The sequence below is a fragment of the Saimiri boliviensis genome, chromosome 11, assembly GCF_048565385.1.
Source record: "Saimiri boliviensis isolate mSaiBol1 chromosome 11, mSaiBol1.pri, whole genome shotgun sequence".
Lineage (NCBI taxonomy): Eukaryota > Metazoa > Chordata > Mammalia > Primates > Cebidae > Saimiri > Saimiri boliviensis.
The window spans coordinates 99,405,287-99,425,084 of NC_133459.1; the positions used below are offsets into that span (position 1 = coordinate 99,405,287).

The 19,798-nt window shown below is 38.1% G+C and overlaps 1 protein-coding gene across 3 annotated transcripts in view; it reads right to left on the reverse strand.

Annotated features, from left to right (window-relative positions):
* CTTNBP2NL (CTTNBP2 N-terminal like) overlaps positions 1–19,798 on the reverse strand; it is a 65,457-nt gene that overhangs the window by 29,662 nt on the left and 15,997 nt on the right. For all 3 annotated transcript variants that reach the window (XM_039460921.2, XM_074381246.1, XM_074381245.1), the window contains one exon: positions 16,782–16,889. In XM_039460921.2, coding sequence (XP_039316855.2) covers positions 16,782–16,880 — 99 coding nt within the window. In that variant the 5' untranslated portion in view covers positions 16,881–16,889. The remainder of the gene's footprint in view (positions 1–16,781; positions 16,890–19,798) is intronic.

Sequence of the window (19,798 nt, forward strand, 5' to 3'; positions counted from 1 at the left end):
CAGTAAGAACAGAGACTTAATTTAATAATAATACAATCATATGCTCATTTTTACCAATGAATTCAGTCTCCTTGACATCCCATTGTGTATAATTCTTATAAAATTTTTAATTTTAATTCCATCATCAGTAAATACTTTCTCATAAAAATTTTAACTATATAGAGCTGAACTTCTTTCTGACCGTAATCCCCTTTCACTTTCCTCCCTAAAAGTTCTCAGTATGGGGGCTGGGCACAGTCGCTCACACTTGTAATCTTGGCATTTTGGGAGGCCAAGGCAGGCGGATCACCTGAGGTCGGGAGTTTTGAGACTAGCCTGACCAATATGGAGAAACCCTGTCTCTACTAAAAATACAAAAAATTAGCTAGGTGTGGTGGCGCATGCCTGTAATCCCAGCTACTTGGGAGGCCGACGTGGCAGAATTGTTAGAACCTGGGAGGTGGAGGTTGCAGCGAGCCCAGATTGTGTCATTGCACTACAGCCTGGGCAACAAGAGTGAAATTCTGTCTCAGAAAAAAAAAAAAATTCTGCCGGGCGCGGTGGCTCAAGCCTGTAATCCCAGCACTTTGGGAGGCCGAGGCGGGTGGAACATGAGGTCGAGAGATCGAGACCATCCTGGTCAACATGGTGAAACCCTGTCTCTACTAAAAATACAAAAAATTAGCTAGGCATGGTGGCACGTGCCTGTAATCCCAGCTACTCAGGAGGCTGAGGCAGGAGAATTGCCTGAACTCAGGAGGCGGAGGTTGTGGTGAGCCGAGATCGCGCCATTGCACTCCAGCCTGGGTAACAAGAACGAAACTCCGTCTCAAAAAAAAAAAAAAAAAAAAATTCTTAGTGTATTAGGTATCCTCCCAGACAACTTCTTTTTCTGATTTAAGGTTTTTAATTTTATTTTTTGTAGAGACAGGGTTTTGCTTTGTTTCCCAGGCTGGTCTCAAACTTCTGGCCTCAAGTGACCTTCTCTGCCCAGTCTCCACTTCAAGAATATATATACGTGTGTGTATGTGTGTCTGTGTGTGTGTATAAAACCTAATTACGTAGATGTTATTGTGCAAAACTGTTCTGCAACTTGTTTTCACTTACTGTCTGAAAGATCTAAGTCAGTAGTTTTCTTTCTCATTAAAAAAGTTATATAATATTCCATAGTAAGGTTGTACCAGTTTATGCAGCCATTGATGGAACTTAGTAATGGACATTTGTGTCATTTACAGTTTCCAATACTGTATTAAACAATGCTGCAATAAGCAAACCCGTACATATGTGAGAGAACTGTTTTGGAGAATAGCTATATTATCATGTTTTTCTAACAAAACAACTTCCCATAATAAACTCCCAATTCATTCTATAAATGCCTCTTTTCCATAAAGATTTTCAGCACACACACAAGATGGTTTTCTCCTGTCTTCCAAATCATTCCTACAACTGGCTAAACTGGAATAAATGACAGACCATGGGTTTTAGTTTTAGAAGCAACCTCTTTGTCTTCCTTTGCTTCTCATCTCTATGGGGACAACTAGACATAACCCCCGATTAATCTGAAATCACAAGGCTAACACATGCAACGAAGACACAATAAGAGGAAGTCAAAATAGGAATAAGCTATTTCCCTTTTTTATTTGTTTTAGTTACAGGCTGAATAAATGCAATGAAATTCCTCACTGCTGTAATCTTTTCTGAAGCCCCTCCCCAACTGCTGGAAAACTGTGTGTTCTCTGAACAGGTACTGTTTTATAAACTGAATTCCCCCTTTCTTTATTCAAAAGTATTAAAACAACAAACAAACAAACAAACAAACAAACACAGATCCCACAGGAAGACATCAGTTAAATGAGAAATTTGCTTATTTCTTCTGGCATCTTCATTCTTGATCCCCTAAATGTCACAACTTGTAATATGAATGATAACATGACAAAAAGTTATACAGCAAATAGCTGATGCCAGACAATAATTTTTAAGAGCTAGCTATGGCCTGGTGTGGTGGTACACGCTTATCCCAGCACTTTGGGAGGCCAAAGCGGGTGGATCACTTGAGGCCAGGAGTTCAAGCCCAGCCTGGGCAACATGGCTAAACCCCATCTCTGTGAAGTACAGCAACAACAAAAATTAGCCAGGCAGGCGTGGTGGTGCCTGCCTATAGTCCCAGCTACTTAAGAGGCTGAGGTGGGAGGATCACTTGAGCCCAGGAGGTGGAGATTGCAGTGAGCCGAGATCATGCCACTGCACTCCAGACTCAGCGACACAGTGAGACCCTGTCTCAAAATAAAAAGGAAAGAAAAGAGCTAGCTGTTATATATGGGGTTCAATGCTTTTCTGAATGGAGCAAAGACATTTAATCACTTAAGAATGCAGTCTTTTTTAAATAAATAGCTAACTTATGAAGAACCAACACATATGAATAGCCTGTCCTGTACCTTTTGGCTCTTTTCTGTTACAGACTGAACCTGGCACTTCCCTCTTACTAATTTCATGCTCTTCCTAGAACAGATCATTAGAGGAGTTCCTACTATTCTCAAGAGAACCAAGCTAAAAGGAAGGAAGGAAGAGGCTTTGTGAGATGTATTTCTGGCTTCACCAGTGGCAAGTTAATACTTTTTTTTTTTTAAATTAAATACACTGTTCTGTGACTTTCTTTCACTTCACTATATATCTTGGAGAATATACTATATTATATATAAAGATCTTTCATTTTCTTTAATAGTTTCCCAGTATTTTATTCTACAATAATACCATAATTTACTTGACCAGAAGCCTAATAAGAGGACACTAAATTGTTTCTGGCATTTTTTTTCTAAGAATTATGCTGCAATGGATATCTTCACGCATATACTTTATCATGCAAAGATTAGGTCTAAGAACATCTGTATTGTATAGGCCTAAAAACCATATGTAGCAGAAATTCCTAGAAGTGAAATTTCTTCTAGGTACATGCATGTTTTAAAAAAGGAGTGGGGTATTGCTATGTTGCCCAGGCTAGCGTATAATAGTTATTTACAGGCAAACTCATTTTGCTCTACAGCCTCAAGTGATCCTCTTGCCTCAGCCTCCCTAGTAGTTGAAACTACAGGCAAGTGCCACCATGCCTGGCTCTGCATTTTTAAATTTGATAGATATAGCCAAACTCTCTTTAACCAGTTGAAGGCAAAATATAGGAGACTGCCAGTTTCTCCTCTCCTTTACAGGTACAGTTTGTAATGAAATGTATTTTATTGCTTATGGTCAGATCCTATAGTTCTGGCAAGATGAAACAAAGTGAAATCTCGCCACTATAAAACAAATTAAGGAATTTTTTTAGGGCTTTAGACTAATGCTTTTCAAACTTTGGATCACAGCCCATTAGTGGATCATAAAACTAGTTTAGTGGGGTTGTAATCAGCATCTAAAGAAAAATGAAGTATAATAGAAAATATTACAGTATATTATAAATATTATAGTAAAAGAGTTAATTCTAGTGAAATTTTAGTTTTAGTTTATATATATATATATAAATATGGGTGTATATATGTATCCTGGATTGTGGTGAAATGTGAAATTTATTTCAAAAATGTTTAAAAGACACCTCTTTAGACTCTGGTACCATAAAAAGGTATCTTTATTCAAGTCTTCTTTTTTCTTCCCCCAAACTCTGCAATCTTTTTACTGGAGAGGTTGGGAATTTAGGTTGGCTTTTTAGGAAGAGACAGTTGAGTTATTTCAGGTGGGTTGGAAAGAACTAATATTAACCTAGTATCAGGAACAATAACAACAACAACAAAAAGAATTTAACTACAGGTCTTATTAGCTCTAATGTATTGTCCTACAGAGTGAATAACAGAAGGCTAAAGTATCTTCTTTGGGCAAGAATATAATAAACAGAGACTTGAGGAAAAAAAATGTGTTATACAAGATTATTGCTACTTAAAAAATCAACATTTCTGAAATAAAAGTAATTAACATACAAAGCAGACGCTCTGAAGAAAAAATTAAAATATGCATATGATTCTAGTACCCAGGGCCAACCACTATTAACACTCAAACTACAATTTCAATGTATTTGCTTGAGTCTTTTATGTGGGTATATATATGTGTATGTATACACACACACACACACACACACATATATATATATATATATAATGCTTATAATCGAGATTAAAGGATATGTTTAATTTTGTCCTAGGAACATTACTATGTCATTAAAAGTTCTTCATATGCATCTTATTTTAAAACGGCTTCGTGTTTCACCATGTGGATATACCAACCAATTCATGTAGCTATTAACGAAGGATTTAGTTTTTCTGAAGACTTAATTGCTAGATCAATATAACTATGTTATCATGGGTTGTCTGAGGAGTAACTGGAAGTAACTTATATAAAATGTTTTGTAAATGGATTTTTACATAAAATCATGTCAACTACAGCAACTGTCCTCTCAGGATAATAGGTGTCCTGAGATTAGTAAATTCAGTAAAAGAAACCAACGCTGAATGTTTTACCCAAAAGTAGAACACAGAAGCAATACTATGTTTACTTATACTGTAACAACTGACTCTGGAGCAGCATTCAGACATAGGGGATGTCACCTATAAACACAATCCCCTTAAAAATGAATCTTCCTGTGTTTCCAGATTAACAATGAGAAAAAATGCTTTCTGGGAAATACTAAAGGAATGTCATATTCTGATGTCTATTTCCTAAGTGATCCACTAAAAATCAATTTAAATGGTTTACCATAAAAGGAACCTTTAGGATTGTTTCAAGTAGATCATTTCTGTTATTCCTGGGAAAGGAGCAATAATATTCTACCAGGTATAAAAATTCACACTTTGTATTTTTGTCTTCGGAAAAATGATCATAAGAAGCCAATAAAATATTAAAACTAATAAAAGACAAAGGAACACTGCTTTAAAGGAGAGGAGTTCGTAACAGCAGAGGTAATCTTTGTTTCTTTTCTTGAAATGTTTATGATTTTAAAATGACTATTAAGTTTTGCCATTGGGAGGCTGGGTGTGGATCCCAACGTAAACCCAGAACTTTGGGAAGCTGAGATGGATGGATCACTTGAGGTCAGGAGTTCAAGACCAGTCTGGCCAATATGGTGAGACCCCATCTCTAGCAAAAATACAAAATTAGTTGGGTGTGGTGGTGGGCACCTGTAATCCCAGTTACTCAGGAGGCTGAAGCAGCAGAATTGCTTGAACCCAGGAGGCAGAGGTAGCAGTGAGCCAAGATCATGCCATTGCACTCCAACCTGGGTAAAGAGCAAGACTCCATCTCAAAAAAAAAAAAAAAAAGTTTCGCCATAGGGAAAATGATTTAATTACTGGACAATACTCAATAAAACTTTACTTTTCTTTTTTCTTTTTTTTTTTAGAGATTGGGTCATGCTATGTTGCCCAGGCTGGTCTTCAACTCCTGGGTTCAAGTGATCCTCCTGCCTTGACCTCCTAAAGTTCTGGGATTACACGTATGAGCCAGTGTGCACAGCACAACAAATTTTTTTTTTTTTTTTTTTTTTTTTTTTTGAGACAGAGTTTCACTCTTGTTACCCAGGCTGGAGTGCAATGGCACGATCTCGGCTCACTGCAACCTCCGCCTCCTGAGTTCAGGCAATTCTCCTGCCTCAGCCTCCTGAGTAGCTGGGATTACAGGCACGCGCCACCATGCCCAGCTAATTATTTTGTATTTTTAGTAGAGACGGGGTTTCACCATGTTGACCAGGATGGTCTTGATCTCTTGACCTCGTGATCCACCCGCCTCGGCCTCCCAAAGTGCTAGGATTACAGGCTTGAGCCACCGTGCCCGGCCCAAAATTTTAAAAATTAAATTACAGAATTTAGTTTCTAAAAAGCAGCAAAATAAATCTGAAAAAGCCACTCCGCGTCACTTTATTTGATCTCAGACAAGGTCAATAAAAAAGGGGATGAAGCTCTCTTTCAAACAATATTTCAGACACACAAGGACGTGAGAATTTTTATGCTTTAAATAGGTACAGAAAAAGCATGACAAAATCCAGCATTCACTTCTGATAAAAATTCCATGCAACCTAAAAACAGAAATTTCCTCAATCTGATACAGAGCATTTGTGAAAAACCTACAGCTAACAACTTGACAGACTGAACGCTTTCTGGGAAGAAGACAGAGATATCCCCATCATTTCTACTTGACATTGTACTGAAGGTTCTAGTCAACGTAATGATACACACACACAGACACACACACACACACACACACACACAGACACACACACACACAGACACACAGACACACACACATACACACACACGGCATCCAGATTAGAAAGAAATAAGTAAAACTGTCCTTATTTGCAGACAATTGTCAGTAGGAAATCCAGTGAAACTGACTGAGTCCAGAGTCTCACTCTGTCTCCTGAGCTGGAGTGCAGTGGTGCAATTACAGCTCATTGCAGCCTCAACATCACTGGCTCAATCAATTCTTCTACGTCAGCCTCCCTAGTAGCTGGGACTACAGATGCACACTACCACACCTAGCTAATACTTTTTTTTTTTGAGGTGGAGTTTCGCTCTTGTTACCCAGGCTGGAGTGCAATGGCGCGATCTCGGCTCACTGCAACCTCTGCCTCCTGGGTTCAGGCAATTCTCCTGCCTCAGCCTCCTGAGTAGCTGGGATTACAGGCGTGCGCCACCATGCCCAGCTAATTTTCTGTATTTTTAGTAGAGACGGGGTTTCACCATGTTGACCAGGATGGTCTTGATCTCTTGACCTCGTGATCCACCTGCCTCGGCCTCCCAAAGTGCTGGGATTACAGGCGTAAGCCACCGCGCCCGGCCCCCCGCCTTTTTTTTTTAAAAAAAAAAAAAAAGAGAAAGGGTTTCACCATGTTGCTTAGATTGGTCTTGAACTCCTGGACTCGAATGATCCACCCACCCCAGCCTCCCAAAATACTGGGATAGGTGTCAGCCACTATGCCAGGCCCCAAAGGAATTTGTTTTAAAAGCTACCAGAATTAATAAGTGAGTTTATTAGCAAGGTTGCAGGATATAAAATCAATGTATACAAAAATCAATTTTATTTCTTTTTGTTTTGAGACTGAGTCTTGCTTGCTCTGTTGCCCAGTCTGGAGTACAGTAGCGCAATCTCAGCACACTGCAACCTCTGCTTCCCAGGTTCAAGTGATTCTCCTCCCTCAGCTTCCCAAGTGGCTGAGACTGCAGGTGTGTGCCACCTCACCCAACTGATTTTTGTATTTTTAGTAGAATTACTAAAAATAGGGTTTCACCATGTTAACCAGGCTAGTCTTGAACTCCTGACCTCAGGTGATCTGCCTGCCTCAGCCTCCCAAAGTGCTGGGATTACAGGCGTGAACCACCACGCCTGGCCAATTTTATTTCTGTACAACAGCAATAAACAATCAGAAATTAACATTTTAAAAACAATACTGGCTGGGTGCAGTGGCTCATGTTTGTAATTCCGAGGTGGGAAGATCACTTGGGTCCAGGAGTTTGAGACCAACCTGGGCAACATAGTGAGATCCTGTCTCTACAAAAAAAAAAAAAAAAAAAAAATTTAGCTGGGCATGGTGTGTGCCTGCAGTCCCAGCTACTTGGGAGGCTAAGGCAGGAGGATCACTTGAGCCTGGGGGGGTTGAGGCTGCAGTGAACCATGAGCATCCCACTACACTCAGCCTGGGTGACAGAGTGAGACCCTATCTCAAAAAAACAAACCAAACCAAAACAATAACAACAATAGAACCCAATACCATTTATAGTTATCAAAAGTGTGAAATACTTAGGGGCAAATCTGATAAAAAAAAAAAATGTGAAAAACGATACACTGAAAGCTACAAAGCACTGCTGAGAGAAACTTAACGATAACCTCAATAAATGATGAGATATGCCACATGCATGGATTGAAAAACACAATGTTGTTAAGACATGAATTCTCCCCAAATTGATCTCTAGATTCAGTGCAGTCCCAATCAAAATCCCAACAGCATTTGTAGAGAAATTGGCAAGCTGATTCTATACATATGGAAATGCAAAGGACCATAAGTAAGTCAAACAAGTTTCAAAAAGAATACAAGTTGGAGGACTAACACTAATTGATTTTAAGTTACCATAAGGCCGCAATAATCAAAACAGTGTGGTATTGGGATCAAGGTAGGCAAACAGATCAAAAGAACAGAACAGAGGGTCTGGAAATAAACACATGAATATATGGATAACTGACTGTGACAAAGGTGCAAAGACCATTCTAAAGAGGAAGGATAATCTCAGCAAATGGTGCTAGAACAACTGGACACCCATATGCAAAAAAAAAAAATCCATGCGTTGTACCATGTAACAACATTAACTGAAGATATATCACAGACCTAAGTGTAAAACTAAAAACTATGAGACTTAAACGAGAAAAAAAAAAAATAGGAGAATATCTTTTTGACATTGTTTAAGGCAAAGATTTCTTAGCTTAACATTAAAAACAAAACCCATAAAAGAAAAATTGATAAGCCAGTCATGGTGGCTCACACCTGTAACCCCAGCACTTTGAAAGGCCAAGGTGGGTGGATCACTTGAGGTCAGGAGTTCAAAACCAGCCCGACCAACAGGGTAAAACCCTGTCTCTACTAAATATAAAAATTAGCTGGGCATGGTGGCAGATGCCTGTAGTTCCAGCTACTCAGGAGGCTGAGGCAGGAGTTACCACCTGAACCTAGGAGGCAGGGGTTGCAGTGAGCCGAGATCACATCATGGCACTCCAGCCTGGGTGACACAGCGAGACTCTCAAAAAGAAAAACTGATAAACCGAACTTCATGGAAATGAAACACTTTTGTTCAAAAGATACAGTTAAGTATCTTTTCTTTTTTCCTGTCTACAAAAAATGAACTTTTTTTTTCCTGGTCTAGATTATGGCTGGGTTTTTACTTATTTAAAATTTATTTTTAATTGATAAAAACTGTAAATATTTATACTGTACAATATGTTTTGAAATATGTATACACTGTGGAATGGCAAAATTGAGCTAATTAACATATGTATTATCTTACATACTATCATTTTTGTGCAGTGAGAACACTTAAAATCTACCAGTGATTTTCAAGTATACAGTAATTGTTATTAACTATAACAGTTAAGTATCTTAACTATAAAAAAAATACAGTTAAGAGAATGAAATAAGTTACAGACTGGAAGAAAATATTTGCAAGGCATATATTTGATAAAGGACTTGCATCCAAATATGGAAGAAACTCTCAAAACTAAATAATGAGAAAAGAAATAACTCAAAAAAAAAGAAAGGGCAAAAGATTTTAACAGATATTGAACCAAAGAAAATAACACAGGCTGGGTTTGTGGCTATACCTATAATCCCAGCACGTTGAGAGGCCAAGGTGGGAAGATCACTTGGGTTGAGGAGTTTGATACCAGCCTGAACATGGCTGAGATCTCATTTACTACCACAAATTAAAAAATTTAGCCAGGCATGGTGGTATGAGCCTGTAGTTCCAGCTACTGGGGAGGCTGAGGCTGGAGGATCGCTGGAGCCCAGGAGACTGAGACTACAGTGAGCCATGACTGTACCACTGCACTTCAGCTTGGGTAACAAGGTGAGATCCCATCTCTAATATAAAATAAAACTAAACAAAATAAAATAAAATAACCAATACAGACAGCAGATTAGCAAATAAGCACATGAAAAGATATTCAACATCAGCCAGCGATTATGGAAATTGTAACTATAATGAGATAATACACATCTATAAGGATGGCTAAAATGAAAAAGACTGGCTATACCAAGTGTTGGTGAGGATGTGCAGCAACTGGATATATCTGTGGAATATAAAATGGTATAATCACTTTGAAAAACACTTGGGCAGATTTTAAAAAATTAAACATACATCTACCATATAATATAGCCATTATATTTCTAGCTATTTATTCAAAACAAATAAAAGCATATATCCACACAAAGCCTTGTATATGTATGTTCACAGCAACTTTATAAAGTCCCAAATTAGAAACAATACAAATTTTTATCAACAGATAAGTGGACAAAACAAACTGTGGTATATACACATAATGGAACATTACTAAGTAACAAAGAAGAAATGAGCTGTCATATACACAATAACACGGATAAATCTCAAAGTAATTATGCTGAGTGACCAAAATGGAGTATATTCTGTATAATTCCACTTAAATAAAATTTCAGAAAATGTAAACTACTTTCTAATGACAGAAAGCAGATGAGTGATTTGGAAGCAGGGGCAGGGAGTAGTGAGGAAAGTTGGGTAGGAGAGGTCACAAAGGGGCATAAACATTTTGGGGAGCAATGGATATATTTGTTATCTTGATTGTGGATAACGGTTTCATGGGGAAATACATCAAAACATCAATTTGTACATATCAAATACATACAGTTTATCATATGTCAATTATACCTCAATAAAGCTGTTTAAAAAAGCCAAAATATAATATGCTGAATCAAACAATGGAAGAATAAACAAATCAATGAAAAAAAATCTGCTACAAAGGCTTCTGCATTATCCCTGTATTTCCTGTTTTCATTACAAAGAAAAGGACTATTAACATCTGTTCCATGACCCAGAGTACACTCTTAACCTTTGCTGTTTCGAAATACATGCTTTTGGGTGTATAGATACGAATGGGTCAACTCAAAACTGTCAATTCTCATACAAAAAACAAGATAATGTACAAGCACCACTAATAACCAAGATTTGAGACGAACTGCCATTTTCTTTACGAAGGATAGCATATTTATTATCAGTCTTTTTTTTTTTTTTCTCCCAGAAATGGGGGTCTCATTATGTTGCCAAGGCTAGACTCAAACTCCTAGCACTCAAGTGCTCCAGGTTCCTTCTCTTTATAATGAACTTAAGTGCTAGGAGTTTGAGCCTAGCCTTGGCAACATAATGCTTCCTGCTGTGGCCTCCCAAAGTGCTGGGATTCCAGGTATGAGCCACAGTGACTGGCCTTATTAGTATTTCTTGCTTTATGGAATATACCTTTGTTCCTAAATGGATAGATGGATGGACTTTGAACCTATGTTCTAGTAATAGTAACTAAAAGTAAATGAGCACTGAGCACTTCAATTAGCATTTGCTCTCTCACTGTAAAATCGTACCATTTTACAGGTAAAGCTTACAAAGTAAAATAACTTGTCTAAGATCACATGCAATTGAGTGGCAGAGCTCAAATCCTAAGTCTGTCTCACTTGAAAGCTCACATTCCTAACAGCTACACTTAATTGAATGTTCTGGTTGATCGTTTTGAAGAGTGCCTAGTAATTATCTTTATGTTTCTTTTTTGAAAAACCAGGAATTCATGTATAAACTTCACTCAGAGCAGGAATAGGCTGGCACGGTGGCTCATGCCTGTAATCCCAGCACTTTGGGAGGCCGGGACAGGAGAATTGCTTGAGTAGGAGTTCGAGACCAGCCTGGGTAACATGACAAAACCCTGTCTCTACAAAAAATGCAAAAATTATCCAGGTATAGTGGTGTGCCCCTGCAGTCCCAGTTACTCAGGAGGCTGAGGTGGGAGGATCACTGAAGCCCAGGAGGTTGAGGCTGCAGTGAGGTGCACACTCCAGCCACTACATTGTAGTCTAGGCAACAGAGTAAGACTGTTGCTAGAAAAAGAAAGGGAGAGAGCATAGGAATAAAAATAGCCACTCGAGGCCAGGCGCAGTGGCTCACACCTGTAATCCCAGCAATTTGGGAGGCCAAAGCTGGTAGATTACTTAAGGTCCAAAGTTCAAGACCAACCTGGCCAACATGGTGAAACCCCTGTCTCTACAAAAATGTAAAAATATTAGCTGGGCGTAGTGGCACACACCTGTAATCCCAGCTACTGGGGTGGGGGAGGGAGGGGCTAAGATAGGAGAATCACTTGAACCTGGGAAGGAGGTGGAAGTTAGAGTGAACTGGGATCATGCAGTTGCACTCTAGCCTGGGTGACAGAGTGAAACTTCACCTCAAAAAAAAAAAAAAAGAATAGTTACTCCAACTCTAAAAAACATTAAAATGTGGCCACAAATGGCCACTGATTAATTCATTAATATGTTTCATAATTAATATGTTTCACAGCCGGGCGCAGTGGCTCAAGCCTGTAATCCCAGCACTTTGGGAGGCCGAGGCGAGTGGATCACGAGGTCGAGAGATCGAGACCATCCTGGTCAACATGGTGAAACCCCGTCTCTACTAAAAGTACAAAAAATTAGCTGGGCATGGTGGCACGTGCCTGTAATCCCAGCTACTCAGGACGCTGAGGCAGGAGAACTGCCTGAACCCAGGAGGCGGAGGTTGCGGTGAGCCCAGATCGCGCCATTGCACTCCAGCCTGGGTAACAAGAGCAAAACTCCGTCTCAAAAAAAAAAAAAAAAAAAAACTAAAAATTAATATGTTTCACAATAAAGATTATGAATGTAAATATAAAAACCTTATAACCAGTAACCTAAATAAAGTTCTGCTTTCATCCTAATATCCCAGGTATCTAGACAGAAATTGGACTTGTCAGTTATAGCTTATGTTCATGTGATCTTTAATAATGATCTAAACCACCCATCCCAATCTTAAAAGCTCTTCCTAAAAACTATTAAAATGGGATCATTTTTGGCCAAATAATTGTTAGGTACAGGCTTACGGGTTCCAAAGAATGTTTCAACTTGAGTCCATTTAACACTTTCAAAGATCTGTTGTCAAACAAGCTAGTATTTGATCTTTTAAAAAACGGAAACTCTCTTCACAGGCTTATTAGTACAGAACAATGTACAGTGATTGCTAAGTTCAATTTTACCTGTCTCATTTCAGACCAATCTGCTTCCATAATAAGTACAAGGCAATGACCAAATGCAGATGTTAGACTATGGAATTACAGTGAACTTGCAAAGTTATTTATTTTATTTTATTTTGAGACGGAGTTTTGCTCGTTACCCAGGCTGGAGTGCAATGGCGCGATCTCGGCTCACAGCAACCTCCACCTCCTGGGTTCAGGCAATTCTCCTGCCTCAGCCTCCTGAGTAGCTGGGATTACAGGTACGCGCCACCACGCCCAGCTAATTTTTTTGTATTTTTTAGTAGAGACGGGGTTTCACCATGTCGACCAGGATGGTCTCGATCTCTTGACCTCATGATTCACCCGCCTCGGCCTCCCAAAGTGCTGGGATTACAGGCTTGAGCCACTGCGCCCGGCGCAATGTTATTTTTTAAAATTTTTGGTGCCATGACTTGGATATGAACTGAGTTTGCTGCAGACACAACATAGAGTACTAACCACTATATGACCATAGCTGTGATGTTCTTAAGCCACAGCACCTTCCATGGTAACTTTTATTTTGCTTTCTGTATTTGGCACTATCATAAGATCCTTATGATTATTTTTTCCAGAATATTTACAGTGAAAAGTTAATTGTTTCAACACTGACATAACACTTAGATTTTTTCATTTTAACCCTTTGTTGCTGAAAAAACTCACAACAGTTAAACTTACAGAATGATGTATTACATAATCTCATACTCTAAATATATTTCTATCTTTGTCATGTCTATAACATTTTTGCCTGTAAATCTTCTTGCTTGGGGAATTTTGCAGTGGCCTTTGGCCAAATACAACAAAGTTCTATTCTCAGTTTTAAAAAGAGTTATACCTGTTTTATAATCAAGGCATCAGTGGAAAGGAATTCAAGACTCCTAAATTCTACATGAAAGCCGTAATACTTCACCATTTATCATTGTATAGACAATTTAAAGAATAATTTAAAATAAAGTGATACCAATAAAGGCAAGGTAGATTCTTTTTTTTTGAGATGGAGTTTCACTCTTGTTACCCAGGCTGGAGTGCAATGGCACGATCTCGGCTCACCACAACCTCCGCCTCCTGGGTTCAGGCAATTCTCCTGCCTCAGCCTCCTGAGTAGCTGGGATTACAGGCACACGCCACCATGCCCAGCTAATGTTTTGTATTTTTAGTGGAGACGGGGTTTCACCATGTTGATCAGAATGGTCTCGATATCTTGACTTTGTGATCCACCTGCCTCGGCCTCCCAAAGTGCTGGGATTACAGGCTTGAGCCACTGCGCCCGGCCACAAGGCAAGGTAGATTCTATTTAGTCACAGAAGCCATTTAGCATGGCTTTGCATCAGATCTAAGATGTGCAGATGTAATATACCCAATGTAGAAGACTTAGAAACAAATTATTTAATCTAAATTTTATTAGCAGTCAAAACTATTTTTTCTATTTTTTAAATGGCCATTGATTAACCTTCCTTTATTCTCCTCTGAAGCAATCACAGACAACGGTAGGAAGCCATTTACTGGATTTGCTTGGAATTAATGAACTGAGGCTTTCTTGCTGAACTGTGTAGTTCCACTCTCGGCTTCCCATAGACAGTTCATGAGCAATGTAATTTGCTTTCATTGTAGATGGTATTCCTTTAGTGTTCTTATTCATGAAATGAAAGTAATGAAAGACTTTCATAAAGGTTTTTTTTTTTTTTTCCTGACATGATTCCTTCTAAAACAGAAAGCCACTTTAAATAAAATCTAATTAGGACCAAATATAGTATAGATGGCCTCTGTCACAATTAGATTTGAAATATACAAGACACTGAAAAATGTGTTACATTATTTTCTATTGGTTTTCCCTGGTTCTATGCCAAACATGTCTTGGCTGCAATAGAGAGTGAGTGAGGAGGCTTCTAGGGAGAAAAATAACATAATTATGGGGCTCTAGAAGAGTATAGCTGCAATCTGGCACTTTGCAGAAATTCTGGAATAGGAATGTAGCTCTTTTACAATTCTAACTCTATAGGTTAGGTCAACTTACAGCCTATGGGAACTTTACAACATATCCCTAAAGAAACTCAAGCCTTGCCAGAGAAGTGACAGTAAGCCATATGGTTTTGTTTAGAGATATACAGTTAAAGAACAGATTTTATGTTCACACAAAAATCTATTTTGAAGCTAGGGAGAAAATAAAAAGATAAGCTTTTTTTACTGGAAGCAAAACAGAAAGGAAAAACAAATCGCAGCTATTTAGAACAAAGACCAAAATCTTTTCAACCCATTAAGCATGAATTAAGAACCAATAATAAAAGGAAGAAAATTAGTTGCCATATTAGTTCATAAAGTCCCACAGGTGTTTATTGTTAAGCAAAAGCTATAAAAATAATGCAGTAAAATCCTGATACATTGTAGAATCAAAACAAACAACAACAACCCACCCCCAACCAAAACTCCATAAATAAAATACTTCAGTTTAAAGAATGCTATGGCAGTTGCTTTTCTCAAAAGATTGAAACAATTTTAACTCCAGCTGCCCCCTATTTTATCTAACAATAGATTGTTTAAAGATGTGTCACTTCTGGCGAAGCTGTTCATTTCACCTAAACAGGATAGAGTTAAGCCTCAGAATCACCTACAGACCATATGCAGACTAAATACAACACTTGTGCCTGATTCTGAATGGTATCTTGTATCAAAATGCTCCTTTAATTTTAGCTCATGCTTCTCAAGCTTCTCTTTCAACTTATCAGAAGCTGCCTATAGTAACCAAAATTGGATCCATGCAGGAAAAAAATATATTTTAGGAAAATGTGCAAAAAGCATCCGTTAACATTAAAACCAGAAGGCAGTGTATGCTGCAGAGCACACATAAGAAAAGGCTTTAAAATTTAGTAATTCACAACATCCCATTTGAAGCATTACAGTGATATTTTTAAGTAACACACCACAATGGTACAATCATTTCATTTGTTCAACAAATGTTTACTGAACATCTATATGCCTGGCACTGTGCTGGGTGCTGAGGATACCGTGATTAGTAAATAGACACATAAAGTACTACAGGTTTGTACAGTTTCTAAGGCCGAAAAGTAAAAAGTTTTTATTGGTAAAACTATAAAAGAGAAAACAGGGTCATCCTTTGATTTTTCCATTAGAGGCAGCTGTCACCCCCACTCCTACCCTTATTATGGAGGGATTGAGACAGATGATAAATGGGGGAAAGAAGTGAGAATAACAATAGGCAATTAGCAGTGAGAATTAAGAATGGGGTAAAACTACTACCAAAAGTAAAAATTCTTAATCTTGGGTCCATGGAATCCACAGATATTTTCATAGGACCCTTATCTCCCAGATATTATATTTTGAATTCTGATATATGGATGTATATACATTTATTAGGAAGTTGGTCTTATCAAGTCTCAAAGGGGTCAGCATTTAAAAACAGCTAAGGGCCACTAAACTAAAAGAATGAAGTTCAGCCAGGTGCGGTGGCTCATACCTGTAACACCAGCACTTTGGGAAGCCAGGGTCGGTGGATCACAAGGTCAAGAGATCGAGAACATCCTGGCCAACATGGTGAAACCCCATCTCTACTAGAAATACAAAAATCAGCTGGGCATGGTGGCGCACGCCTGTAGTCCCAGCTACTCGGGAGGCTGAGGCAGGAGAATTGCCTGAACCAGGGAGGTGGAGGATACAGTGAGCCGAGATCTCACCACTGCATTCCAGCCTGGCAACAGCAAGACCTTGACTCAGGAAAGAAAAAAACAAAAAAAGAATGAAGTTCAAGGTCTAGACATCAGATCAAGAAACTAAGGGAATTCTTTCGAAAACAGAAAGGTTTCACCAGTGTCCCATATATCACCCCATATAGGTGGCTACCTACAGCAAGTATCAGTATGTCCTCCATTCAACTTCAATGGACACTACAAAAATACCCTAGTTAAATAAATTACAACCAATGAATCACTTTCAAAATGTATGATGACCTCTCTCTCTCTTTTTTTCTTTTAACATACCTTTAAGGCTTCTATAACAAGGTCCCTTGCTTCAAGCTCTCCTTCAAGAATACTAAATAGCGTAAGGAGTTCAGGCTTGCTGAGTTTTTCCAGATTCATCTTGAAAGCCTAAAACAAAGGTAATAATCAGACAATCTCCAAAAACATAGTTCATTTGATATAATTAAAGAAAAAATAAAGTGATTAAAGTGAGAGATAAGAGTAATTATTGTATCAAATGCTTTATTAAAGGAAATAGTTTCGATTAAATAGAAATATAAGTTTTCTGATGTTAATCACAAACCGAGTATCAACAGAAAATAAAATTCTCTTTAATTATTGATTTCACTACCACTCACAAAGAACAATTTTTCATTATGTTTCCTCCAGACATATTTACAAACAAATATCCCAGAAAATCTCAGAAAGAATTAGCCACTGATTTTTCAGGTAAAATTGTGTTACAATGAATACTATTTCTTTGAAAAATTGTTAGACCACGAAAAGATTTCCCAGTTTTAGATAACCAATTTCCAAAACTGTATATAAAATATTCTGATATCCCTCTTCAATTGGTCAAAATAAAATTGGGCAAAGATAATATTTGGTGGGAGTATGGGAGAAACTTTTCTTTTAAATTGTCCAATTCCACAGACAATAGCTATCACCATAATTATATTTTATATAATAAGATAGACTTACACAACTATACGTAAATCTACTTTAAATGAATGCTTAAGGAATACTGTTTACACTTTTTCTTTCTTTTTTTTTAAGACACAGTCTTGCTCTGTCACTCAGGCTGGAGTGTAGTGGTGCAAACATAGCTCACTGCAGCCTCAACCTTCTGGGCTCAAGTGATTCTCCTGCCTCAGCCTCCCAAGCAGCTAGGATCACTGAAACATGCCACCATGCCTGGTTACTTTTTCTTGTTTGTAGAAATAGGGTCTCCCTTTGTTACCCAAGCTGGACACAAACTCCTGGGCTCAAGCAATCCTCCCTCCTTAGCCTCCCAAAGTTTACAGGTATGAGCCACTGTGCCAGGCCTGTTTAAAAATCTTGACTGGCTAGGCTACTACAAACTGAATTTATCTGACTTCATAAGCTCACATTTCTCTGAGAATCTGCATGTTCCAAAGTATATTAAATGTCAAACTGCATGGCACAAACTCAATCCCTTCTACAGGACTAATTCTCACAAAACACATAAAGATAGAAGTTAGACTGCTGTACAGTCTTGGAAGGGCCTTCTGACCAGTGTGTATGGTAAGATATATTTTATAATTTCCAAAGTATAACAGTATTATTTCTCTCTCCATTTCTTACTTCCAGATTGCCACTCTTAGAGTATTCTTTAAAGTGAATCATAATATGACTAGTTCACATACCCTTCAGTAATTTATCATTCTTATTAAATTGTAGGGGGCACATAAAAGAACTGATTCCTTCCAGAGCTACTGCTTTTAAGTGCACATGTATAAAATGTATACTTCTTTTTGTTGTTAGATTGTGTTCCAGGACATGCTGTGTAAGTTTTTTTAAAGTACAGTAAAACATCTTCAATGCAACCTCAGCTCTAACTGCTAATATTTTCTTTCTTTCTTTTTTTTTTTGAGACGGAATCTTACTCAGTTGCCCAGGCCGGGGTGCAGTGGCATGATCTCAGCTCACTGAAACCAACGTCTCCTGGGTTCGAGTGATTCTCCTGTCTCAACCTTCTGAGTAGCTGAGATTACAGGCACCCGCCATCATACCTGGCTAATTTTTGTATTTTAGTAGAGACAAGATTTCACCATGTTGGCCAGGCTGGTCTTGAACTCCTGACTTCAGGTGATCTGCCCGCCTCCACCTCCCAAAGTGCTAGGATTACAGGTGTTAGCCACTGCACCTGGCATTTTTTTTCTTTTTCTTTTTTTTTTTTTTTTTTTTGAGATGAAGTTTCACTGCTGTTGCCCAGGCTGGAGTGCAATGGGGCAGTGTTGGCTCACTGTAACCTCCGCCTCCCAGGTTCAAGCAATTTTCCTGCCTCAGCCTCCCAAGTAGGTGGGATTGCAGGCATGTGCCACCATGCCCAGCTAATTTTTGTATTTTTAGTAGAGACAGGGTTTTACCATGTTGGCCAAGCTGGTCTTAAACTCCTGACCTTAGGTGATCTGCTTGCCTCGGCCTCCCGAAGTGCTGGGATTATAGGCGTGAGCCACCATGCCTGGCCTCTAATTTTCTAACAAATGAATTTTAGCAACTAGTAAATGACATTCACTTTAGTATCAGAGATATGTCTAATAACATCTCTTTTAAAAATAAAAATGAAAACAAAACTAAACAAAAAAATTCTAACAAACCTAGTAAAGCTACACTTTACAAGAGGTTATATTGGAAAGTACAAGTAGCTTGGTAGTCAGATGGTACACCTGCATTTTCCTAGTTGCGTAACTGGGCAAGTTTTCTGACTCTGTTTTCTAATCTGTGAAAGGGGATGATGATATTTAACTCAGAGGGCTGCTATGAAGATTAAATTAATAAATGTAGAAAATCGTACCACATTGCTGATACCTGGTTTCATTATTAATGGTTTCATTATTAATAACTATTATCCTGTCTCACTTTTCAAAAGAATTTAAGAAAGGCACTATCAAAAATTGTAGGCAGCCAAGATCGATGACCTGAAAATAACTTCAGCTGCCCTTTTGCAATTGGGAAGTCCTTCTTCGTTCCATTTTAAGCTTTTAAGTAAAAATAAAGTATTATTTGTTAGAGAGTCTAATTAAATAAAAATAAGAGGTACATATATAAAGAACTAAATTACATTGTACCTAAAGTCTTGGATATGTAAAATTAAAAAAAAAAAAGTCTTTGATCTGTTATGATAAATATACATCCTTATAAAAGTGTAAAATGACAACAATCTTCAGAGTCACTTTAATTACAAAACAGTCCAGCTTAGGCAAGAAAAAGTTCTATTCCTTGTCAATGACAAAGAAGAATTCTCTTATTTATTTTCTCTGTGTTTATAAGTCACTTCTACACACAAATGTTAA